The sequence below is a fragment of the Ovis aries genome, chromosome 6 (genome assembly GCF_016772045.2).
Source record: "Ovis aries strain OAR_USU_Benz2616 breed Rambouillet chromosome 6, ARS-UI_Ramb_v3.0, whole genome shotgun sequence".
In the NCBI taxonomy this organism is placed as follows: domain Eukaryota; kingdom Metazoa; phylum Chordata; class Mammalia; order Artiodactyla; family Bovidae; genus Ovis; species Ovis aries.
Window position 1 is genome coordinate 35,004,741 of NC_056059.1, and position 26,714 is coordinate 35,031,454.

General features: G+C 36.4%; 1 protein-coding gene across 7 annotated transcripts in view; it reads right to left on the minus strand.

Moving 5' to 3' along the window:
- The window catches only part of CCSER1 (coiled-coil serine rich protein 1), a 1,491,420-nt gene that overhangs the window by 1,307,941 nt on the left and 156,765 nt on the right, over nt 1-26,714 (minus strand). For all 7 annotated transcript variants that reach the window (XR_009600997.1, XM_060416879.1, XM_027970872.2 and 4 more), the window contains exons 2-3: nt 7,987-9,348; nt 2,654-2,838 (exon numbers count right to left, since the gene is read on the minus strand). Coding sequence is in view for 6 of the 7 variants with exons in the window: in XM_060416879.1 (XP_060272862.1) it covers nt 2,654-2,838; nt 7,987-9,307 (1,506 nt within the window). In the remaining variant the exon portion in view is untranslated. The remainder of the gene's footprint in view (nt 1-2,653; nt 2,839-7,986; nt 9,349-26,714) is intronic.

Here is a 26,714-nt window from a genome sequence, read left to right on the forward strand (position 1 = left end):
AATATAAATACACACATCATCATTTTTTAGCATAATAGTAACAAGAAACCCATTACTATCGTTTTGTAGATACTGATCCATAAAATCTGGCCAAGCCTGGCCTAATGGCTAGAACCTTGAACTTCAAGCACAATGGCTTTGCTATCACTCAAGGTTGTCTCAGTAACTTACTGCTTTTTCACATTGCAATCCTCAATGATGACCTGATATTTTCATTTGAAACATAATTACCTAAATTATATACAGATATAAGTGATTTCGTTTTGAGCATTTTTCTCATATATCCATCAGTAAGTAGGTGAGATAGATCTTTTTTAAACAAACATTGTCAAACACTAGAAATCAAAAACACACCGCTGAGAAAGGACACATTTGTGACAAAGGGAGCAAAGTGAATGCAAAAGGCAAGCCCATCCCAGAATTTTGTGAGACCTGAGGTCTCACAGACCTGGGCTACAGTTCACTTGTCATCTTTTTCCACCCTAGCTGTATCCTGTGTTATGCAGGAGCTAACACAATTACCTTTAAGACATTTCAGCTCACAAGTCCAGGTTCACACCTTACCCTCCTACACACATCCCATTTCCACCCTCATGTGCAGGCTTCTAGTTTATACCAGGAATCTGGAGTCTCAGTCATCCAGAATGTGTTAAAGCTTTGGACGGGCATATCACCTTGACCCCCACAGATCTTTACCCTATGTGGAAGGGGAACTATATTAGGAAAGGGAAAAGTAGAATCCACTAAAGCGTCTAAGAGTAGCACTGGCATAGGTGTGCTTTAAACAGGACATTTTTTAGGTGGCTAGAGGGTGAAGTAATACTGTGAAATGATGATGTCAGAGCATGTTTCTTAGCCTGCATATCACAGGGTCTTGTTCTAGAATAAAAATATAGTATTTTCTGTGGAAGTAAGGAAGACAGGTTTTAAGGGTCGCTATCCTGCTGTTGCTTCTATTTGTCCTAAGAGTCTCAAGTGAAAACTTATCCTCTCTGACTTATAACAACAACCATGCAGACCAGGTTTCCCTTCGAAACATAGACTTTTCAATAAGTAGTGCTGGGAAAACTGGAAAGATACATGTAGAAGAATGAAATTAAAACATTCTCTAATACCACATACAAAAATAAACTCAAAATTGATTAATGACCTACATATAAGACCAGATACTATAAAACTCCTAGAGTAAAATAGGCAGAGTATTCTTTGACATACATTACAGAAATATCTTTTTGGATCTGCCTCCTGGAATAATGGAAATAAAAATGAAAATAAACAAATGGAACCTAATTAAATTTAAAAACTTTTGCACAGCCAGTGTTTTGCACAGTCAGTTGTGTCCAACTCTTTGCAACCCCATGGACTGTCCATGGAATTCTCCAGCCAAGAATTCTGGGATGGGTTACCATTTCCTTCTTTAGGGGATCTTCCCGATGCAGGGATCGAACCTGAGTCTCCTATATTGCAGGCAGATTCTTCACCCTCTGAGCCACCAGGGAAAGAAACCATAGACAAAACGAAAAAGCAACCTACAGACTGGGAAAAAATATTTGCATATGATGATATGGACAAGGGATTATTTTCCCAAACATAAGAAGAGTTCATACGGACAGCCAAGAAGCACATAAAAAGATGCTCAACATCACTAATTGTTAGAGAAATACATATCAAAACCACAATGAAATATCATCACATACTGGTCAGAAATGGCCATCATTGAACAGTCTACATATAGTAATTGCCAGAGAAGGTGTGGAGAAAAGGAAAGCCTCTTACACTGTAGGTGGGAATGTAAGTTGGTACAGTCACTATGGAAAATTATATGGAGGTTCCTCCGAAAATTAAAACTAGAAATACCATATGACACAGCAATTCCACCCCCGTGCATATATCCAGAGAAAATTTCAATTTGAAAAGATAAATGCAAGCCATGCTGCTATGAACAGCACTATTTATGATAGTGCAGCACTATGATAGCCAAGCCATGGAAGCAACCTAAAGTTTTTCCATTGACAGATAAATCAATAAAGAAGATGTGGTGTGTGTGTGTGTGTGTGTGTGTGTACATACATGTAATAGAATATTACTCAGCCATAAAAAATGAAATAATGCCATTTGCACCAATATGGATATACCTTGGGATCATCATGTTAAGTGAATGAAGTCAGTCAGATAGAGAAAGACAAATATCATATGATATCACTTATATGTATAATCTAAAAAAATGACATAAATGAACTTATTTACAAAACAGAAAAGGACCCACAGACACAGAATACAAACTTATGGTTACCAAAGGAGAAAGTGGTAGAGAGGTAAATTAGGCATTCTGGAGTAATATATTCCCAATACTATATGTAAAGTATATAAATAAGGAGCTACTGTATAGCACAATAAACCATATTCAATATGTTGTAATAATCCATAATGGAAAAAATCTGAAAAAGTGTAAATATATATATGTGTATATGTGTGTGTATATATATATATTTTATAAATTAACTATATTTCATTTTTTTAAATCATTTAAAAAAAGAAACAACAAAAATATGAGATGCCTATTCTTCAATCTGTTTTCATTTTGCAAGAGGCATGAACATGCCAGTAATATATGGGGTTATTTTATTACACACAAGCATAGGTATGTGCTTACCATGCTGTTCATTTTTGAAGATGATGAACTTGCTCTTTGCTTCCTTAGACTATTAACTTCTTCTACATTTCCATCTTTTGGTTTCAAAATCATCCTGCTGCTCCCTGCAGTTCCTTCTGATGAGGATCGCAGTCGCCTCTCTATAAATCTTCCTTCACGGTATGGACTGAGGCTACTGGCAAGAACTATTTAAACATAAATAAATAAAATTAATATAAATGCTTAAATGTATTTTTATAAAAGTTCCACTGAAAGCAAAAGGGAAACTCTTAGTGCCATTCAATAATTCTCAATCACAGAAAACTTTTTGAATTAGTAGTAGTAGTTTACTTAATTATGTAAATCACTTTGTAGCCCCCATATTTTGGAGTCATCCTTGACTTCTTCATACCTCACATAAATCATATTAACAAATCCTGTCCTTATCACCTTCAAATCATATACAGAATCTGATCATTTCTCACTATCTCCCCCACTAACATGCTGGCACAAATTCCATCAGTGCTTGCCTTGCTTACTGCAATACTTCTAAATAATCTCTGGCCTCTCCCTAGTCCCACCTGCTTCTCTCTGATCAACACACTATCTATTTTCTACATGATAATCAGAATGATATACTTAAGTGAGACTGATCATGATAATTCCTTTAGTCAGAAAGCTGGTATGATTCCAATGGGCTACTGAGTTCCTCATGATATGACCTTGCTCTCCTCACTGGTCACTTGTTAATCATATCATATCTATACCCTCATCTTCTACTACCCCCCACTCCTGGACCTCTCACTGTTTCTAGAACACTGTAGGCATGCTCCAGCCTCAGATCTTTACCCCATAGCCTTTGCACTGATATACTTTTCTTGAATGTCTCAATGGCTTACTCCCTAATTTTTTCCAATATGTTACTTTGAGTAATACCTATTCACTATACTTAAAATGAAAACTAAAACAAGAAACTATCAAAAAAAGAAATTAATAAAGAAAACAATTACATCTACAATCGCATCAAAAGAATAAAATACCTAGGAATAAACTTAACCCAGGAGGTGAAAAACATATACACTGAAAACTATAAAAGACACTGATGAAAGAAAATGATGAAAATAAAAATAAAGTTGTTTGATGTTCACAAATTGGAAGAACTGATATTTTTAAAAAGTCTGTACTACCCAAAGGGTCCTATAGATTTGATGTAATCCCCCATCAAAAATCATGATGACATTTTTCACAATCCTAAAATTTGTATGGAAACACAGATAACTCTTGATAGCCAAAGCAATCTTGGGAAAGAAAAACAAAGCTGGAGAAATTACAAGTCCTGGTTTCAAACTATGTTACAAAGCTATAGTAATCAAAACTGTATGGTATTGGCATAGAAACAGACAGCTTAATGGAACAAAACAGAGAGCAAAGAAATAACCCATTAATATATGACAACTAACTTCTGACAAACAGTCCAATCATATATAATGAGGAAATGACAGTCTCTTCAATAGAAAATGTTGGGGAAAATGAACAGTCATGTGCAAAAAGATGAAACTGGAATCTTACACCATATACCAAAATCAATTCAAAACTTATTTAATGACTTGACAGTTAAAACCAGAAACTGTAAACCTCCTAGAAGTAAACAGGGGAATAAGCTCTTTGACATTGATCTTGATAATGATGCTTTGGATTACATATCAAAAACAAAGAAAATAAAAGCAAAAACAAACAAGCAGGAATATTTTAAACAAAAAAGTTTCTGCACAGAAAAGCAAACAATCAAGAAAAAATAGAAAAAGAAACAAAGACAACCAACTGGATGGGAGAAAATATGTGCAAATTATACATCCTATAAGGGGTTAATAGCCAAATATACAAGAAAATCATGTAACTTAATAACAACAAAAAATAGGCAAAGGACATAAGTAAACTTTTTTTTACCCAAATAAGACATACAAATGGCCAACAGGTACATGAATAAAAGAGCTCAACATTCTTAATCATCTGTGAGATGCAAATCAAAACCCCAATGAGATGCTACCTCATTTTTGTTAAGATGGCTATTATCAAAGAGTCCAAAAGATAAGTATTTTTGAGGATGTGGAACAAGGGGAACCCTCGTGCATTGTTGGTAGAAATATAAACTGGTGCAGTCACTCTGGAAAATAGTATGGAGGTTCTTCAAGAAATTAAAAACAGAGCTACTGTATGAGCCAGCAACCTTACTTCTGGTAATCTACCTACAGTCAACAAAATCATCACCACAAAGAGATCTCTGTACTCCCACATTCACAGCAGTATTATGCACAATATGACCAATACTGCATGGGGTCACTTATATATGGAATCCTTTTTTCAGCATTGAACTCATAAAAACAGCAGAAAAGTGGCTGTCGGGGGTTAGGAAGTGGGGGAAATAGAGAAAGAAATTATAAGATAAAGATCTGAGGATCTTAATAACTTGAGGGAGGGGATCCTTTCAAATGTACACATATATTGAAAAATCACTTTGTTCACTTTAATAATTTATTTGTCAGTTATATATCAATAAAGCTTAAAAAAATGCAAACTACAATCCCATTCCCCACATCCTAATCTTTTATTCTGCTTTAAACCCATCCTCAGCAGTTATCATCATCTGACATTTATTTATTTATATATTAATTGTCTGAGTATTCCCACTGCACAGTAAGCTTCATGAAGGGAGGAGTTTGTTTTGTTCATTTCTATATCCTTAATGCCTAAAAACAGTACCAAAACAAATATCTGTAAGTGAGTGAAACTGATTTGTTCAGGCTCATCTATGGGTTTAAAGACTTTTGGCTAGTACCTATTAAGTCAACATATGCCTGTTCTTTTTAGAAAATTTTTACTCTAATAAATAAAGGTTAAATTGCCAGAGAGCTAACATCTCATTAAGAATTCTGATATGAATGTATACCTAATGCATTCATATATTTGTTAAATACTTTTTTAAACATATTGCATAATAAATACAGAATAAGCTGCTGCTGCTGCTGCTGCTGCTAAGTCACTTCAGTCATGTCCAACTCTGCGCGACCCCACAGATGGCAGCCCACTAGGCTTCCCAGTCCCTGGGATTCTCCAGGCAAGAATGGAGTGGGTTGCCATTTCCTTCTCCAATGCTAGTGTTATGAAATTAAGCAACTCTTTCTTCTATAAAATGTCTTTAAGAGCTTTAAACTTCCAAATTAAAAATCTTTATGAACAGCAGATGAGTATCTACCATTGATGCAAATGAAAGGTAGTATGAAACCAACTTTTCCTTTTTTACATTACCAGCTTATTTGCCTATCTCTTTCTATATTACAAACTATAGGTAATATGAATAATCACCTAATGTCCAGGAACACGCATCATGGTGTCAAATTCAGTGAAATTAATTTAATGTATTAAATGGCTTGGAATTAGGATCTCAGTCACCAGATTAATAGCCAGCAAGATAATTGTTGGTCATTACCTAGTTTCCATAGAGATAATATTTACTTTATACAGTTTGACATCAAGGCAACTCATCATTTCTAAATAAGAATTAACCAGGGTAAATATACTTTTACCCTTTTACATGTTATTTCTTTTAAGAACTGCCTACATTCCAATCTGAGGTCCACCATTTGCTGAGTATGATTTCATAAGGTTATTTAACTTAATTCTAAACTTTAGTTACTAAATTCCACACAAATTTTTGGTTAGTATTAAATAAAACAATGCATGGAAACTGCTTATCACATTTTGAGGCACATCAGTATCATCATCATCATTATTCTTATAATTACATTATAGTTAAAGAATTAAGCAAGTATCATCAAAAATACAAACAAGGCTACCAAGACCAAAAATTGAACAAAGTAGGCAGATGTGTAAAACGGATCTTGTATCTAATGGGAAAAAATATTAAAACAATTAGAAAATTAATTCATGACTTTAAAACTTTAGAATTGTTATATTCATGGAGAGACTAGTTAAACAAGTCAGATAAGCTTATAATTTTTGATATTATATAATACATAACTTCACTGATCACAAATTTTATTTAACATTTTCATATTATTCCTAATGTTTTCAGAAGAGGCTGGGTCATGTTATGTACTACAACCTAGTCACTAGGAGGACGATCTTTGGATTTAAATAGTTTAATCTGGCTATGCCACTGGCCAGTTGTATGATCCCTCAGTCTCAGTTTTCTTATGTATAAAATGGGGAACATACTAGTTAGTACCTATCTCATAGAAATTATATCATAAACAATTACTCATGAACTTAGTGGCTTTGGACACATTACTTAACCTATCTGTGCTCCCAATTATCTTCCTGTACAATGAGTTACATTAATAGTAATGATTTCAATCACTTCCAGAGTCAATAAATTAATGTATCCAAAGAGACAGAAGAGTAAATGGGACATATTGTTGAGAGAACAGTAAATGGGACTTACTGTTGAAAGAATTATTAGAGTGAATGAAAGTGAAAGTGAAGTCGCTCAGTCTTGTCTGACTCTTTACCACCCCACAGACTGTAGCCCATGGAATTTTCCAGGCAAGAGTACTGGAGTAGGCTGCCATTTCCTTCTCCAGTCCAGGCAAGAGTATTGGAGTGGGTTGCCATTTCCTTCAGGGGATCTTCCTGACCCAGGGATCAAACCCGGGTCTCTGGCATTGCACACAGAGGCTTTACCTCTGTGCCACCAGGGAAGCCCTATTAATGTGAATAGTATCAGCAAAAGCAGCAGCAGTAGTGGCAGTAGTAGTAATCACGGTGGAGAACAAAGAATAAAAAATAATGAATACAGCCCATCAATAATTTTCTTGAACTGAATTTTATACTGAAAAAACAAAGTTTTTCTGTTAAATAACAGACTGCATTAAATCAACCTTCCCTCTCACTTTTTTGTGCCAAAACACGGATCCTATCTAACAATAAAAAGCTTTGCTAAAATACAAAATAAAATTTATACAGATTTATTTTATAATGGTTATTATTTAACTAAGATATACCAATATTCTATCATTAACTGTAAAAGATACTCATTATTTTAGATAAAGCCATATTGTAAATGAAATAAATTTCCTTCCACTTTCTTCTGAGGCTCAGAATCTTAATAGCACAACTAAGAAAAATGAGTAATATGGCTGAATTACATTTCAGTATGATACAAATGAAGTTAAGTTTAAGTACAGAAATGATTTAAAGCAAATTATAAATAGGAAAAAATAGTAGAGGGTAAAAACTAAGGAAAACATAGTTCCCATTCATGAGACAGAATAAGAAAATTGACTATAGGAAAATTATACTTCATATCATTTATTATACAGAGAAAATCAGCATACCTTTGGCAGGATTTGAATCATATCCGTACGAAGTTTTGTTTAAAACATGATGATCACCAGAAGAGGGTATTATCCTTGAATCTGAAATAGGATGGATCCCTTTCACACGTTCAGCTATTGCTTTATGGTGCTCATAAAATCCAAACTTCCTTGGGGAGCTTGTTGCCAACATTGTTTCACCATTTTGTATTACCATATGCTCTTCTCTTGTATCTGTTGAGAGGTGAGTCTCTGAGTCACTCCCATTCATAACAGGCAGTTCAGTAATTTGCAGTAACACTTCCTTCTGGTTAGCAGCAGAGGTTTCCGGTAAAGAATTCAATTCAGTGCTGCATCGACCTTCTAATCTGTATTTCCCAGGAGACACAATCGCACAGGGAACGGTTCCCCTAAGGTCTCTTGTTGTCTTTGTAACAGCAGCAGGATTGGGAGAAATCTGAGAGGTAGAATCATTGTGGCCAAGGTTGTCACAGTGGGATGCCACACTTCCACTTCTAGGAAATGCATCCACTTCAGACACAGAATCTTCAGTCAAGGCTAAGAACTCTGAAGGTGTCTGAGCTGTAGTAAGATCAGCAGAAAGCAATGGAGATTGTAAAGAGCTACCTGCCCGTTCTGTTACATCCACGGAACAAGATGGAGAACCTCTTACTAATACAGGTTCCCGTTCTTGGTACTGTGTAATTTCCAATGAGAATTCAGATTGTTGTACCAGTGAAATAGATTGGCTCTGTGGAACTGGCTTAGAAAATTTATAGTGAGATGAGAAAGATTTAGTAAGAAGCTTCTTTGTTGACTGCTTAACAGAACGGCGAGTCTGTTCTTCTGTGAACCCAGAATCATCTCCCTCACTTTTCCCAGAACTTAGGCAATTTATGAAGACATTCTTGTTAGTCGAGTGTTCCTTTTCCCTTTCAAAATCCTCTGTCAAAGATCTTGTTATCTTCTTATTTCGGGAACTGCTAAAACCAACAGAATGTCTTCCCCTGGCTTTAGTATGTTCTTCCAAACTCAGTTTTTGCATACTGCTCTGACCAGGTTGAGCACCATTGGAAATACTAAGGTTCTGGTTGGTAGGTTCTTGCTTAGGTTCACTCCCCTTCTTATGGTGAAAGCTGATGGACGGTGTACGGAAGAGGCTTCTGCGTTTACCTGTACTACCTGAGCTTGAGTTAGTGCTGGAAGGAGAGGAACTGTGGACACCGACCGTATTACTGGAGGAGGGTGAAGAAGGAAGAGAATCGTGTTTTCTGCTAATACTCCTTCTGAATATTGGCAACCGGGAGACCAGAGTAGATCGTCTTGATCCAGAGTCCCCCATTGGGACTCCAAGGCTTGTGCTGTGATAGCTAATTTAGTAACCTGAGAAAAGTTAAAACAAACAGAATAAATTAAGAGAATTCAATTATAATTATGACATTTTAAAACAAAATATTGTTTTCTCATTCATGATACAAAATTTGTGCTACACTAAAATAATAAATATTACAATGCTGATACTTAAGGAATTCTCTGAATCTTTATGTAGCAAAATATCCAATTATTTGTAGGGAAATTTTATACTGGTGCAAAAACTTCACGATGACCAAGAATAATTAAAGTCTATTCAAAAGAGTACTGTATTACAAGACTTAACATTATTCAAGACCCAGCCTTACTATTCACCCTGGTTCTGTGATTTGATAAATTATTTAATCTTAACTTTTAATGTTTCTTTATTTAGATTTAGTAGGCATGTGACAGGCATGATCACTGTCTTCTGAGTAAAATCCCCCACCACTGCCTGTTGGCCAGCACCAGATAAACCACGGGACTCAACAAGTAACTGACCCAAGCTTAACAGAATCACAGACCAGACTAAGGCATGACCTGATCCTAGAATCTCCACTCAAAGAAAAACCAACTGAGACATATTCTTCCTCTTGGAGTTTGATTTAGGGAGTTTACAGATAATCAGTCCACTGGCAGAGGAAAGTAAACCACATCATAAAGGATCTAGAGAAGTTATGAGGAAACCACTGTTATGAGTTAAAGAAAAGATGAATCTTTAAAGATGAAAGTTAATTCAACTGGTAATGCTGAATAAGCCTACATACAGAGAAAAGTAGAAACACAAAAAACGTATAGACAACAGTAATGCCAGAGTACTGATGATGCAGACAAGAGAAAGAAGAGGAAGAAAAGGTGGCCGCTGCAGTTTATCAACTGTCATGCACCAAGTACTTGAAATAGATTATCTTTTTTTAATGCTTATAACTACAGAAGTAGCTCTTACTCTGGTCACTTTACAGCTGAAAGGTAAGTTGCCTACGTCACTCAGCTGATAAGTAGTAAAGCAGGACTAGAAAGCAAAGCCATCTCTAACCACAGCGTCAGTTCATAATCAGCATGATATACACTGCTTTCATGAAAGTAAAAAGCCAAAAGCTTATGCTGCAGAAGGCCCATATGCCCCTATTCAGAAATTCCTAGTTGTATGGTAGATCCTTCTCTTACAGTGACTACTATTTTTCTTCACTACTATTTTTCTTTCCCTTTCATAATGTGACATTATTTGGTTGCTATTTTGTTTTGTTTTGCTGTGATTCTAAATTTTAGTTAATTCCTTAACCATAATGTGCACACCCCCGCTTTGTCAATTTGAATCATATTGTTTCACTTTGCTGTTTATTGCAACCAAAACTAACAATAATAAATACTACATAAAATGACAAGCCCTCCACTTTATCATCCTTAAGCTACGAAACTGATCAAGTATACACTTTCATGGCCTTGAAGAAGTCTATGAAAAAACAGAAAACATGTTCTCTGTCAGATATGCATTCTTAAATATTTGATAACTTGCTCTAAATGATATAAAGTCAATTGGCCCTCCATGATTTTTATCGGATGCTCTTTAACTGCATTCACTAAATGTGAATTTAACTCAAACTATGTGCAAACTGCTTGTAAAACATTTAAGTATTCTTGCAAGGCTTTGGCTGAAGAAACCTTAAAATACAAAGACATTTTCATTTGCGAGGTCTTCAACATATTAAAACTATCTCATTTTCCTCTCAGCTTATATATTCCAAAATGGATGCAAAAAATAATACAATTTTTTTACATTTTCACTGTTAGTAATGCTGTAATGAATATCATTCTCAGCTGTGTTTTCTTATTTATATGCAAGATTTATTTCCATTCAATGCCCAGTGAATAACTTTGCTCTAATTAGAGCATTATCATCCATAATGATTTGCAGCTGGAGGTGAACTTAGGGATTTCAATGCTTTTATTGATATTTCAAGATATTTACCATTATGTTTCAAATATCTTCAGAATTTATATATATTAAAATGTTTCTTAATCATTTCTCAGTAATTCTTGCAGTTCTATCGGCATTAAAAATAAAACAGTGAATAAATACCATATCTCTTAGGCAAGTATTCAAATGATTTATTTAATAATGAAAAACTTTCAGAAAAAAAGAATTACAACAAATACATCTCTTTCTAAATTCTTAATGAAAATAATCAGACTTCCATTTACTATATATATATACATGTTACTAATAGATCTACTATTAATATAAAGATCGATTATATTCTTTGCAGCCAAAGATAGAGAAGCTCTATAGAGTCAGCAAAAACAAGATGGGGAGCTGACTGTGGATTAGATTATGAACTCCTTATTTAAAAATTCAGACTTAAATTGAAGAAAGTAGGGAAAACCACTAGAACATTCAGGTATGATCTAAATCAAATTCCTTATGATTATACGGTAGAAGTGAGAAATAGATTTAAGGGACTAAATCTCATAGATAGAGTGCCTGATGAACTATGGACAGAGGTTCATGGCATTGTACAGGAGACAGGGATCAAGACCATCCCCATGGAAAAGAAAAGCAAAAAGGCAAATGGCTGTCTGGGGAGGCCTTACAAATAGCTGTGAAAAGAACAGAAGCGAAAACAAAAGAGAAAAAGAAAGATATAAACATCTGAATGCAGAGTTCCAAAGAATAGCAAGAAGAGATAAGAAAGCCTTCTTCAGCGATCAATGCAAAGAAATAGAGGAAAACAACACAATGGGAAAGACTAGAGATCTCTTCAAGAAAATTAGATATACCAAGGGAACATTTCATGCAAAGATGGACTCAATAAAGGACAGAAATCGTATGAACCTAACAGAAGCAGAAGATATTAAGAAGAGGTGGCAAGAATACACAGAAGAACTGTACAAAAAAGATCTTCATGACCAAGATAATCACGATGGTGTGATCACTCACCTAGAGCCAGACATCTTGGAATGTGAAGTCAAGTAGGCCTTACCATCACTACGAACAAAGCTAGTAGAGGTGATGGAATTGCAGTTGAGCTATTTCAAATCCTGAAAGATGATACTTTGAAAGTGCTGCACTCAATATGACAGCAAATTTGGAAAACTCAGCAGTGGCCAATGGACGGGAAAAGGTCAGTTTTCATTCCAATCCCAAAGAAAGGCAATGCCAAAGAAAGCTCAAACTACCGCACAATTGCACTCATCTCACACACTAGTAAAGTAATGCTCAAAATTCTCCAAGCCAGCCTTCAGCTATAAGTGAACCATGAACTTCCAGATGTTCAAGCTGGTTTCAGAAAAGGCAGAGGAACCAGAGATCAAATCGCCAACATCTGCTGGATCATCAAAAAAGCAAGAGAGTTCCAGAAAAACATTTCTGCTTTATTGACTATGCCAAAGCCTTTGACTGTGTGGATCACAATAAACTGTGGAAAATTCTGAGAGAGATGGGAATACAGACCACCTGACCTGCCTCTTGAGAAATCTGTATGCAGGTCAGGAAGCAACAGTTAGAACTGGACATGGAACAAGAGACTGGTTCCAAATAGGAAAAGGAGTATGTCAAGGCTGTATATTGTCACCCTGCTTATTTAACTTATACGCAGAGTACATCATGTGAATATACCAGGCAGGAAGAAGCATAAGCTGGAATCAAGACTGCCAGGAGAAATATCAATAACCTCAGATATGCAGATGACACCACCCTTATGGCAGAAAGTGAAGAGGAACTAAAAAGCCTCTTGATGAAAGTGAAAGAAGAGAGTGAAAAAGTTGGCTTAAAGCTCAACATTCAGAAAACGAAGATCATGGCATCTGGTACCATCACTTCATGGGAAATAGATGGGCAAACAGTGGAAACAGTGTCAGACTTTTATTTTGGGGGCTCCAAAATCACTGCAGATGGTGATTGCAGCCATGAAATTAAAAGACGCTTACTCCTTGGAAGGAAAGTTATGACCAACCTAGATAGCATATTCAAAAGCAGAGACATTACTTAGTCAACAAAGGTCTGTCTAGTCAAGGCTATGTTTTTTCCAGTGGTCATGTATGGATATGAGAGTTGGACTATAAAGAAAGCTGAGCGCTGAAGAATTGATGCTTTTGAACTGTGGTGTTGGAGAAGACTCTTGAGAGTCCCTTGGACTGCAAGGAGATTCAACCAGTCCAATCTAAAGGAAATCAGTCCTGGGTGTTCATTGGAAAGACTGATGCTAAAGCTGAAACTCCAATACTTTGGCCACCTCATGCGAAGAGTTGACTCATTGGAAAAGACTCTGACGCTGGGAAGGATTGTGGGCAGGAGGAGAAGGGAACGGCAGAGGATGAGATGGCTGGACAGCATCACCCAACTCAATAGACATGAGTTTGAGTGAACTCCAGGAGTTGGTGATGGACAGGGAGGCCTGGCATGCTGCTATTCATGGGGTCACAGAGAGTTGGACATGACTGAGCGAGTGAACTGAACTGAACTGAATGCTGCTGCTGCTGCTAAGTCGCTTCAGTCGTGTCCGACTCTGTGTGATCCCATAGACTGCAGCCCACTAGGCCCCCTGTCCCTGGGATTCTCCAGGCAAGAACACTGGAGTGGGTTGCCATTGCCTTCTCGGGTGAACTGAACTGAATAGATCTACACTAATTTCTTTATGTAAAAACATCATAGACATACAGAGATATTTATACATTGAATGGGATGACATGGAGTGATATAAAATATATTAGAGATAAAAATATTTTATGTTTCCCTTTATCTGCTGATAGTCACTTAAATGAAGTTCTTCATTTTCTCTCCCAAACTAGTAGTATATTACTGCAAAAACAAGACTACACAAACAAAGAACCTTTTATACAGACATGTGGTCAGCATAACAAAACGGGTTTCTAATCCAAGGTCTGCCACTTACTAGTAGTGAGAACTAGAACACAGATAATAATTATTGTATAATGAGTCGTCTTCAAGGATGGAAGGTATAACAACAGAAAAACACATAATGCTCTGCTTGGTACAGAGTAAATTTGGACTCTCTTTTTTTAATGAAATGCATCCAAGCAAGTGGTACATGAAAGTACAGCACACAGAGTAATTATGAAAATGAGCTATTTATCAAAATCTACCCCAATTACTCAATTTAAAAAACCATCTAAAAATCCAGGGGGAAGTGTATAAATCGAAGTCAGTATTCATACCCCTTGTGATACACCTTCTTAAAGTACACCTTTTTATTACAATTTAAAAATAAAACCAATATTTGAAATGTGTGTGGGGAATGTTACATAAGTTAAGTACAATCCTAGCTCTATCTTTTCTCAAAAAGGATATCAGAAAATAACCAGGTAGAGCCTAAATGACCACACTGAAAAGAAATCAATGATACATCGTGAAAATGGAAAAAAAGAATATTCACAGAAGTCAAATACTCACTAGGCAATAAGTCTCAACATTAAGGAAACAATGACATAAAACAAATCATATGTAAATATAACAAAGGACACATCAATTTTCACCAAAATTAAATATATAATAGCTTGATTCCAAGTCAATTCCAAGTCAATCTTATCTAATGATGTTATTTTGGTGCACATTTAAATGAGGCCTCATAGGTGTTATGGCTTAGCTGAAAAGGCCTCCAGCTCAGATTCTATTACAAAGTTCATGCAATTTACATCTCAATCTCTTTTTTTTATTAATTGAAGGAGAGTTGATTTGAAATATTGTGCTAGTTTCAGGTGTACAGCAAAGTAATGCAAAGAAACTCACATTTATGTATACATTATTACAAGATACTAAATTATCATAAGATACTGAATATCATTCCCTATGTTTTACAGTAAGTCTCCATCTATTTTATATATAGTAGTGTATATCTGTTAATCTCATACTCCTAATTTTACTTTAACTACGGTATAATCTATTTTTAAATGTAGTCCTTAAAGCTCAACATTCAGAAAACGAAGATCATGGCATCTGGTCCCATCACTTCATGGGAAATAGATGGGCAAACTGTGGAAACAGCGTCAGACTTTATTTTGGGGGGCTCCAAAATCACTGCAGATGGTGACTGCAGCCATGAAATTAAAAGACACTCCTTGGAAGGAAAGTTATGACCAACATAGACAGCATATTTAAAAGCAGAGACGTTACTTTGCTGACAAAGGTCCGTCTAGTCAAGGCTATGGTTTCTCCAGTGGTCATGTATGGATGTGAGAGTTGGACTGTGAAGAAAGCTGAGCACCGAAGAATTGATGCTTTTGAACTGTGGTGTTGGAGAAGACTCTTGAAAGTCCCATGGACTGCAAGGAGATCCAACCAGTCCATTCTAAAGAAGATCAATCCTGGGTGTTCTTTGGAAGGAATGATGCTAAAGCTGAAACTCCAGTACTTTGGCCAGCTCATGCAAAGAGCTGAGTCATTGGAAAAGACTGTGATGCTAGGAGGGATTGGGGGCAGGAGGAAAGGGGATGACAGAGAATGAGATGGCTGGATGGCATCACTGACTCGACAGATGTGGGTTTGGGTGAACTCCAGGAGTTGGTGATGACAGGGAGGCCTGGCGTGCTGCCATTCACGGGGTTGCAAAGAGTCAGACATAACTGAGCGACTGATCTAAACTGAACTGAACTGAAAATGTTTAATTATTATTTTTTTTAATGAATGGGGAACTAATGCAGGTTTCTGGAACACATAAATCCTCATACACATGGACAAGGGCCACTACAACCAGCAGGGATGGTGAGCACAATACAAGATACATTGAAAGGATGAACGATCAGAACCAAATGGGTTATCTGACTGGTCACAGGGAAGAGAATGAGAATGTCAGACAAAGATAGCAAGAGTTAGAAATGGCATAACTGACTGAATATGTTTAATTAGAGATTTATTAAATTTGCATATAATTTAGCCACTTGAATATAGCAGTAAGTTATTTTCAACAATAAACAAGAAAAATAACACAAACAAGCAATTGCTTACATCAGAAATGCTTGTTTATATAAAAAACAAGCATTTGACCCTAAAAATAGCATGTGAGCAGAGATAGACTGCCCCTGATTGGACCTATAAATCAATAAATCAATATCCTAGGTAGAAAGTGGTGCTCAACTGCATAATAATAGAAACTGTTACAATAGGGAAGGAGAATACATTTCAAAGAGATTATTCTAGCAGGATTTAGGGAAGCAGATGAGTTCCTTGCCTGAATTAACAGTAGGACAGGGACCATAATACATATTTAGAAAGACATGTTATCTTGAAACCTAGCCAGATATAATCTTAATTCTTCACTGACCAGAAGAGACAACAGAGAGACAAGAGAAACATACAGAGAAAGAATAGACATTGACCAGAGATTAGACAGAATTTAGTAGTGAAAGAAGACAAAACTCTAAGTCATATCTACAAACGATCCAGGCTTAAGTAAATAATGATACTGATAATGCTACAGTTTATGTTCTGGGATTTATACACAATGAATGTGTACTGTTAAGAAAGCAGACTCTCATGCAAGAATATCTCAATGTGAATTCAGCACTACATACAAGAGCTGTGGGACTTTAGGGTGATTTTAAAAGTTATTTAAACTCCCTGAGGCTTCTTGAGGATAATAATTGCAATTGTCCTAAAGATTTTGTGATAATCTAATAAGTAACACCAAAAAAGCACTTAGAACAGGGTCTAGGATATGATAAATGTTTAATAACTATAAATTATCAAGAAAAATTAACCATACATATATTATTTCACAGTCAAATATATTTTAATTTAGCTTAAAATCTCCCAAACCTCTCTCAGCTGGAAGTTCTAATTCTGTCTGCTGCTGCTACTGCTGCTAAGTCGCTTCAGTCGTGTCCGAATCTGTGCGACCCCATAGACGGAAGCCCACCAGGCTCCCCCGTCCCTGGGATTCTCCAGCCAAGAACATTGGAGTGGGTAGCCTTTTCCTTCTCCAATGCATGAAAGTGAAAAGTGAAAGGGAAGTCACTGAGTCGTGTCCAGCTCTCAGAGACCCCATGGACTGTAGCCTACCAGGCTCCTCCGCCCATGGGATTTTCCAGGCAAGAGTACTGTGACAAATACTCTCATTTCTAGTCAAGACAGAAAGGAAAGTTAGAGGCCAGAATACTCAAATGTTAATGAGCTTGCAGCTTAGAATTAATACACACACACACATATATAATTGAGTTCAATTATTCAGTATTATTTTTTTCATTTTCAACAAGATAATCTAGACTTAAGAAATAATTGACAACATTATGAATTTTCAAAGACTACCTCAGATCCCGAATGTGATTCTCTAAAACTGAACTTGATAAATTTGCTGAGCAATGACAATGTCATAATAAATATGCAATTTTAAAGAGGACAGCACACAACTGAAAGTATATATGCTTGTTAATAAAGAAAATTTTATTACTTCTTATTTCTACATTGGAGAATGAGATTTGGTCTTAAAATATTATTTTAGGAAAAAATTACTTACAATCTCCTAGATTAGGTTTCCTAAAAGCAGAGCCTAAGCAAGGAATTCTTGTTCAAGCAATTCACTAGAGAATTATTCTCAGCAGAAGGTAAGGAAAGAAAGCATGAGAGGTCAGGGGTAAAGCTATTCAAGGATGTGGCTGAAAATGGCATCTAGCTTGAGATGAATCGCATGGAATCTGGAACACTTACTGACACCTTGACACAATGGCAGGTCTTTTGTATCCCATGCCAGTCAACCAACTGAAGATCCTTCTAAGCACTGGGAAAAATATTTGAAACATATAAAACAGGTAAAGAACTATTATCTGGAATATATAAAGAATTCTTATAAACCAATAAGAAAAAGACAATTCAAACAGAAAAATAAATGGGCACAGAATATGAACATGTAATCCCAGAAGAAATAGAAATTATATATATATATTCAATATAAAAATACATATAAAAACATATTCAAACTCATTCGTAATTAGAGAATATAGAATGAGCTCCTACAAGCCAGTAAGAAACAGACAACACATAGGAAAAAAAGGTAGTAAATAATATAGAGAGGAATTTCATGGAAGAGGAAACACAAAGCACTAATCAACATATGAACAGATATTCAACTCCATTATTAACCAAGAAAACCACAGATACTATTTTTCACCCATAATATTTCAATACTAAATAACATAAAATTTGAATGAAAGAAGTAGTACTTATAGACAGTTTTAAAGGAGTCCAAATTAAGATCACTTAAGAAAATTATGTATCAAAATACCAAATTAAGGAATTTCACTTCTTAGCATTTACTCGAGAATACTACTCACATATCTGCACAAAGAAACATAAGAAAACATGTATAGAAACATTCAATATGCATTTATAATAGTTAAAAATAATATAAATGTCCAGTAATAGGAGACTTAAAAAATAACATACAGTCTTATCTACTCCACAGTATAATAGACAAGAGCTAAACATAGAAGGTGGGCTTCCCTTGTAGCTCAGTTGGTAAAGAATCTGCCTGCAGTGCAGGAGACCCGGGTTCGATGCCTGGGTTGGGAAGATCCCCTGGAGAAGGAAATGGCAACCCACTCCAGTATCCTTGCCTGGAAAATCTCATGGACAGAGGGGCCTGGAGGGCTGCAGTCCATGGGGTCGCAAAGAGTCAGGCACGACTGAGCAACTAACACACACACAAACATATAAGGTAAAAGATATGATGTGACAAAAACCTCCCAAGGTGTTAAATTTAAAAAATCAAGTACTTAAGTGATATGCTATATATATTTTATGTAAACAACAAATATAGTATGAAAACTTCTAGAAAGTAAATATTCTATAGATTCATATGTATGTAAATGCATAGGGAAAAATCTGTAAGGATGTACTTCAAAGTGTGAAACAGAATTATCCCTGAAGAATGCCTCTGTATCGGTGGTTATCATCAATGGGGCATTAACGTAACATGTACTATGAAGTTTTAACAATGAAAATGAATTCATGAATTACTGATGCTTTTATAGTTAAACCTTACAAAATTCAATTTGAAACTGTATAGAAATATATGGCCTATCAAAATTTCATAATGCTAAAGGATACAGGAATGTAAATGTGCTTAATTCCAAAGGTATAAAAAATTAATAATAATAGCTGCCTCTGAAAGAGAATCAACATGTAGAAAATGATTTTTATAAAAATAATTTGACCAAATGTGACATATACAAAAATGAATTCTGAGTGTTTAATAGTCTAATCAAGTATTTTATATTTAACACCAAGTACTTAAATAAATGAGACCTCCCGAAGTACTAAGAATCCCTACATTAATATAAAGACTTTGTATTTTTCATGAACCTTTATTTTTAACAATGAAATTATATTTCATGTGACCATCAGTCCAAAGTGTATGTTTATAAATTGAAATTTACTTTTGTAAAACTTAAAATTCTATTTTATTTCAAATATTGAAAAATACTTCTATTCTTTAAAAAAAAAACTCATTATTCCTTTACCATCTGATAATTAATATAAATGTTATCAGTGATAGTTCAGATACAAATGATTTGTTCTAGGCCTTAGATAATCTTCTTATGTTTTAGTATTTCCATAATACAAACAATAAACCACCACAGATTATATAGCTGGCTAATAAATCTGAGTTATATGACTTAAAAACATGGGACATTATGACTTTTTCTCATTAATAATAAATGAATGCTACTATAAAATTCTTTCCAAGGCTAGTAAAAGAACCAAACAAGTTGGTTTATATTTCCTCAGATCACATTAATGCTTCAATGAGACACTTTTAAAACAGCTTATTTGCTTTCTAAATATTAAAATAAGTGGATTTGCTTCATATTTTAATTTTTTTACTAGAAAGGTAACAACCAAGTTCAACAACCTGCAGTTGTGCAGATTTACCAGCAGAGGGTGGAAAAGATCTTTCTTGTCTATAATGAAGTCTTTTTTTTTTTTTTTCCCCCTCTTTTATCTTTCAAAACCAATTTAAGATTTATTGGGCAGGTAACTACAGAAATATCACAAAGCATTTTATGTAAGTGAAAAAGTCTCCAAGTGTGTTTTCAAATTAAATCTTTTCTCAAACAATTACTATCATCCAAAACAGTGGGATAACGGCAGCTGCAGTACCAGGAGGCCAGTGCTGGCATAAGTCCTTTTTGGAGGTCATCAGTAGCCCTACATCAGGCCAAACAACTAACAGAGAGGGAGCACAGCCTCACCCATCAGCAGACAATTGAATTAAAGGTTTACTGACGATGGCCCTGCTTACCAGGACAAAATTCAGTTTTCCCTGCAACCAGTCCTTCCCATCAGGAAGAAGGAACTAAAATCCCGCAGCCTCCAGAACAAAGACCACATCGCAGAAAGATAACCAAAATGATCACATGGATCACAGCTGTGAGTAACTCAAGGAAGTTATGAGCCATGCTGTGCAGGGCCATCCAAGACCAACAGGTGGAGAGGTCTGACAAAATGTGGTCCATTGGAGAAGGCAATGCCAACCACTTGAGTACTCTTACTTCGAGAACCTACTGAAAAGGCAAAGAAGATATGACACGGGAAGAAGAGCCCCCAAGGTCAGAAGATGTGCGATATGATACTGAGGAAGAGCAGAGAGCAATTACTAACAGCTCCAGAAAGAATGAAGCAGCTGGACCAAAGCGGATATGTAGCTCATTTGTGGATGTGTCTGGTGGTAAAAGTGAAGTCTGATGCCGAAAAGAGCAATACTGCATATGAACCTGGAATGTTAGGTCCGTGAATTAAGGTAAATTAGACATGGTGAAGCAAGAGATGGCAAAAGTGAATATCAACATGTTAGGAATCAGTGAACTAAAATGAACCGGAAGGAGCAAAATTAATTCAGATGACCATTATATCTACTACAGTGGGCAAAAAACCTTAGAAGAAATGGAGTAGCCCTCATAGTCAACAAAATTGGAGAAGGAAATGGCAACCCACTCCAGTGTTCTTGCCTGGGGAATCCCAGGGACGGAGGAGCCTGGTGGGCTGCCGTCTATCGGTCACACAGAGTCGGCCACGACTGAAGTGACTTAGCAGCATAGTCAACAAAAGAGTCTGAAATACACTACTTAGGTGCAATCTCAAAAACGACAGAATGATCTAGGCTTATTTCCAAGGCAAACCATTCAACATCACAGTAATCCAAGTCTATGTCCCAACCACTAATCCCAAAGAAGCTGAGGTTGAACAGTTCCATGAAGGTGTACAAGACCTTCTAGAACTAACACCAAAAATAGATGTTCTTTTCATCATAGGGGATTGGAATGCAAAAGTAGAAAGTCAAGAGATAACTGGAGTAACAGGCAAGTTTGGCCTTGGAGGATAAAATGAAGCAGAAAAAAAGGCTATCAGAGTTTTGTCACAAGAACACACTGGTCATAGCAAACACGTGACAACTCTACATACGGACATCATCGTGTGTGTGTGTGTGTGTGTTTGTGTGTGTGTATTAAGTCGCTCAGTCATGTCTGACTCTTTGCGACCCCATGGACTGTAGCCCTCCCGGCTCCTCTATACATCATCAAATGATAAACACCAAAATCACACTGATTATATTCTTTGCAGCCAAACATGGAGAAAACTTTATATACTCAGCAAAAGCTAGACTGTGTCTCAGATCATCAAGTACTTACTGCAAAATTTAGACTTAAATTCAAGAAAGTATGGGAAACTATTAGGCCATTCAGGTATGACCTAAATCAAATGGCCTTATAATTCTACAGTACAAGTGATAAATAGATTCAAGGGATAAGTTCTCATAGACAGACTGTCTAAAGAACAATGGATGGATGTTTGTAACATTGTATAGGAGGTAATAACCAAAACCATCACCAAGAAAAAGAAATGAAAGAAGGTAAAGTGGTTGTCTGAGGAGGGCTTACAAATAGTTGAGAAAAGAAGAGAAGCAAAAGGCAAAGGAAAAAGGGAAAGATATAGCCAACCGATGTACAGGTCCAGAGAATAGCAAAGTGAGATAAGAAAGCCTTCTTAAGTGAACAATGCTAAGATAGAGAGGAAAACAGCAGAATGGGAAAGACTACAGATCTCTTGGAAAAAAATTAGAGATACCAAGGGAACATTTCATGCATGATTAGCAAAATAAAGGACAGAAACATCAAGGACTTAACAGAAGCAGAAGATATTAAGAAGAGGTAGCAAGAATACACAGAAGAACTCTGCCAAAAAAAAAGTCTTAATGACCCAGATAAACACAGTGGTGTGGTCACTTACCTAGAGCCAGACATCCTGAAATGCAAAGTCAAGAGGTCCTTAGGAAGCATTATTACAAACAAACCTAGTAGAGATGATGGAATACTAGCTGAGCTATTTAAACTCCTAAAAGATGAGGCTGTTAAAAATCCTGCACCATATTGCAGACAAGATGGAGAAGCTTTATACACTCAGCAAAAACAAGCCCGAGCTGACTGTGGATCAGATCATGAACTCCTTATTACCAAATTCAGACTTAAATTGAAGAAAGTAGGAAAACCACTAGACCATTCAGGTATGACCCTTACGATTATACACAGGAAGTGACAAATAGGTTCCAGGGATTAGAACTGATAGTCAGAGTGCCTGAAGAACTATGGACAGAGGTTTGTGACATTGTACAGGGGGCAGTCAACAAGACCATCCCCAAGAAAAAGAAATGCAAAAAGGCAAAACTGTTGTCTAAGGAGGCCTTTCAAATAGCTGAGAAAAGAAGAGGAGCTAAAGGCAAAGGAGAAAAGGAGAGATATACCCATTTCAAAGCAGAGTTAGAAAAAATACCAAGGAGAAATAAGAAAGCCTTCCTCAGTGATCAATGCAAAGAAATAGAGGAAACAATAAAATGGAAAAGACTAGAGAGCTCAAGAAAATCAGAGATACCAAGGCAATATTTCATGAAAAGATGGGCCCAATAAAGGACAGAAATCATATGGACCTAACAGAAGCAAAAGATATTAAGAAGAGGTGGCAAGAATATACAGAATAACTGTACAAAAAAGATCTTCATGACCCAGACAACCACGATGGTATGATCACTCACCTAGAGACAGACCTGCTGGAATGCAAAGTCAAGTGGGCCTTCAGTTCAGTTCAGTTCAGTCGCTTAGTTGTGTCTGACCCTTTGCGACCCCATGAATTGCAGCACGCCAGGCCTCCCTGGGAAGCATCACTACGAACAAAGCTAATGGAGGTGATGGAATTCCAGTTGAGCTATTTCAAACCCTAAAAGATGATGCTATGAAAGTGCTACATTCAATATGCCAGTAAATATGGAAAATTCAGCAGTGGCCACAGGACTAAAAAGGTCAGTTTTCATTCCAATCCCAAAGAAAGGCATTGCCAAAGAATGTTCAAACTACCTCACAACTACTGCACTCATCTCACACACTGGTAAAGTAATGCTCAAAATTCATCAAGCAAGGCTTCAACACTACATGAACCGTGAACTTCTGGATGTTCAAACTGCATTTAGAAAAGGCAGAGGAACCAGAGATCAAATTGCCAACATCTGCTGGAACATCAAAAAAGAAAGAGAGTTCCAGGAAAACATCTACTTCTACTTTATTGACTAGTCCAAAGCCTTTGACTGTGTGGATCACAATAAACTGTGCAAAATTCTGAAAGAGATAGGAATACCAGACCACCTGACCTGCCTCTTGAGAAATTTGTATGCAGGTCAGGAAGCAACAGATAGAACTGGACATGGAACAACAGACTGGTTCCAAATAGGAAAAGGAGTACTTCAAGGCTGTATATTGTCACCCTGCTTATTTAACTTATATGCAGAGTACATCATGTGAATATGCCAGGTTGGAAGAAGCACAAGCTAGAATCAAGATTGCCAGAAGAAATATCAATAACCTCAGATATGCAGATGACACCATCCTTATGGCAGAAAGCAAAGAAGAACCAAAGAGCCTCTTGATGAAAGTGAAAGAGGAGAGTGAAAAAGTTGACTTAAAACTCAACATTCAGAAAACTAAGATTGTGGCATCCAGTCCCATCACTTCATGGCAAATAGATGGGGAAACAAAGAAAACAATGAGAGACTTTATTTATTTGTCTCTAAAATCACCACAGAAGGTGACTGGCACCATGAAATTAAAAGACACTTGCTCCTTGGAAGAAAAGCTATAACCAATCTAGATAGCATATTAAAAAGCAGAGACATTACTTTATCAATAAAGATCTGCCTATCAAAGCTATGGTTTTTCCAGTAGTCATGTGTGGATGTGGGAGTTGGACTACAAAGAAAGCTGAGCGCCAAACAATCGAAGCTTTTGAACTGTGGTGTTGGAGAAGATTCTTGAGAGTCCCTTGGACTGCAAGGAGATCCAACCTGTAAATCCTAAAGCAAATAAGTCCTGAAGATTCGCTGGAAGGACTGATGCTCAAGCTGAAACTACAATACTTTGGCCACCTGATCTGAAGAACCAACTCATTGGAAAAGACCCTGATGCTGGGAAAGATTGAAGGCAGGAGAAGGGTATGACAGAGGATGAGATGGTTGGATGGCATCACCGATGCAATGGATATGGGTTTGAGTAGGCTCTGAGAGTTGGTGATGGACAGGGAAGCCTGGTGTGCTACAGTCCATGGGGTCGCAAAGAGTCAGACCCAACTGCACAATTGAACTGATATGGCAGCAAATTTGGAAAACTCAGCAGTGACCACAGAACTGGAAAAGGTCAGTTTCACTCCAATCCCAAACTAGGCAATGCCAAAGAATGTTCAAACTACAGTATAATTATGCTCATTTCACATATTAGCAAGGTAATGCTCAGAATCCTTCAAGTTAGGCTTTAGCAGTAGTGAAAGCAGAACAACCAGAGATAAAATTGTCAGCATCCTCAGAATCATAGAAAAAGCAAGGGAATTCCAAAAACACATTTACTTCTCCTTCACTGACTACATTAAGACTCTGAGTATATCACATAACAAACTATGGAAAATTCTTACATAGATGGGAAAACCAAACTACCTTTATTGTCTCCTAAGAAACCTGTATGCAGGTCAAGAAGCAACAACTAGAACCAGACATGGAATAGTGTACTATTTCAAAACTGGAAAAGGAGTATAACAAGACTGTATATTGTCACCCTGCTCATTTAACTTCTATGCAGAGTATATCATGCGTATTACCAGACTGAATGTATCAAAAGCTGGAATCACGATTGCTGGGAGAAATATCAATAACCTCAGATATGCAGATGACACCACCATTATGGCAGAAAGTGAAGAGGAACTAAAGAGCCTCTTGATGAAGGTGAAAGTGGAGAGTGAAAGCTGGCTTAAAATTCAACTTTAAAAAATGAAAATCATGGCATCCAGTCCCATCACTTCATAGCAAATAGATGAAGAAAAAGTGGAAACACTGACATATTTTATTTTCTTGGGCTCCAGAATCACTGCAGATGGTGACTACAGTCACAAAATTAAAGATGCTTGCTCCTTGGAAGAACAGCTATGACAAAGCTAAACAGCATGTTGAAAAGCAGAAACATCAGTTTGCTGATAAAGCTCCATATAGTCAAAGCTATAGTTTTTCCAGTAGTCATGTACAGATGGGAGAGCTGGACCATAACGAAGGCTGAGTCCTGAAGAATTGATGCTTTTTAACTGTGGTTTTGGATAAAACTCTTGACAGTTCTTTGGACAGAAAATAGATAAAACCAATCAATCCTAAAGGAAATCAACCTTGAATATTCATTGGAAGGACGGATGCTGAAGCTGACGCTCCAATACTTTGATGCAAAGTATCAAAACTACCTGATGCAAAGAGCCAACTCATTGGAAACGACCCTGATGCTGGCAAACGTTGAGGGCAAGAGGAGAAGGGGATGACAGAAGATGAGATGGTTGGCTGGCATCACTGACTCAATGGACATGAGTTTGAACAAACTCTTGGAAACAGTGAAGGAAAGGGAAGCAAGGAAAGCGTGCTGCAGTTCATGGGGTCGGAAAGAGTCAGACACACCGTAGCGACTGAACAACTTCATTCAAAAAAACCTGTCTTCTAAACTGATGGAAGAAGCCAATTCTTAACTTGAAACTAATAATAATAGCAAAAGATATTTTTAGTTTTTCTCTTTGTATGCAGACTATATAATAAGGCTTCTATTAGAGGAAAGTTGTATTTATATATATCAATTCAAATTTACTATTTGTTTGCCAATAGCTTTTTGTCATCATTTTTGAAATAAAAGATCATATGATGCCTCATAGGAAAAATACTGATCATAGTGCACAATGTGTATAAAGCTGGTAGCATATCTTGTTCCCATTGTATGTTGTAAATTCCATCACTTTACAGTTTTTCTTACAGTACTGCATAGAACAGGTCACGGTCACAGTCACTAATATAAATAAGAAAAAGAAACTTATACGTCAATGTAAGATGATA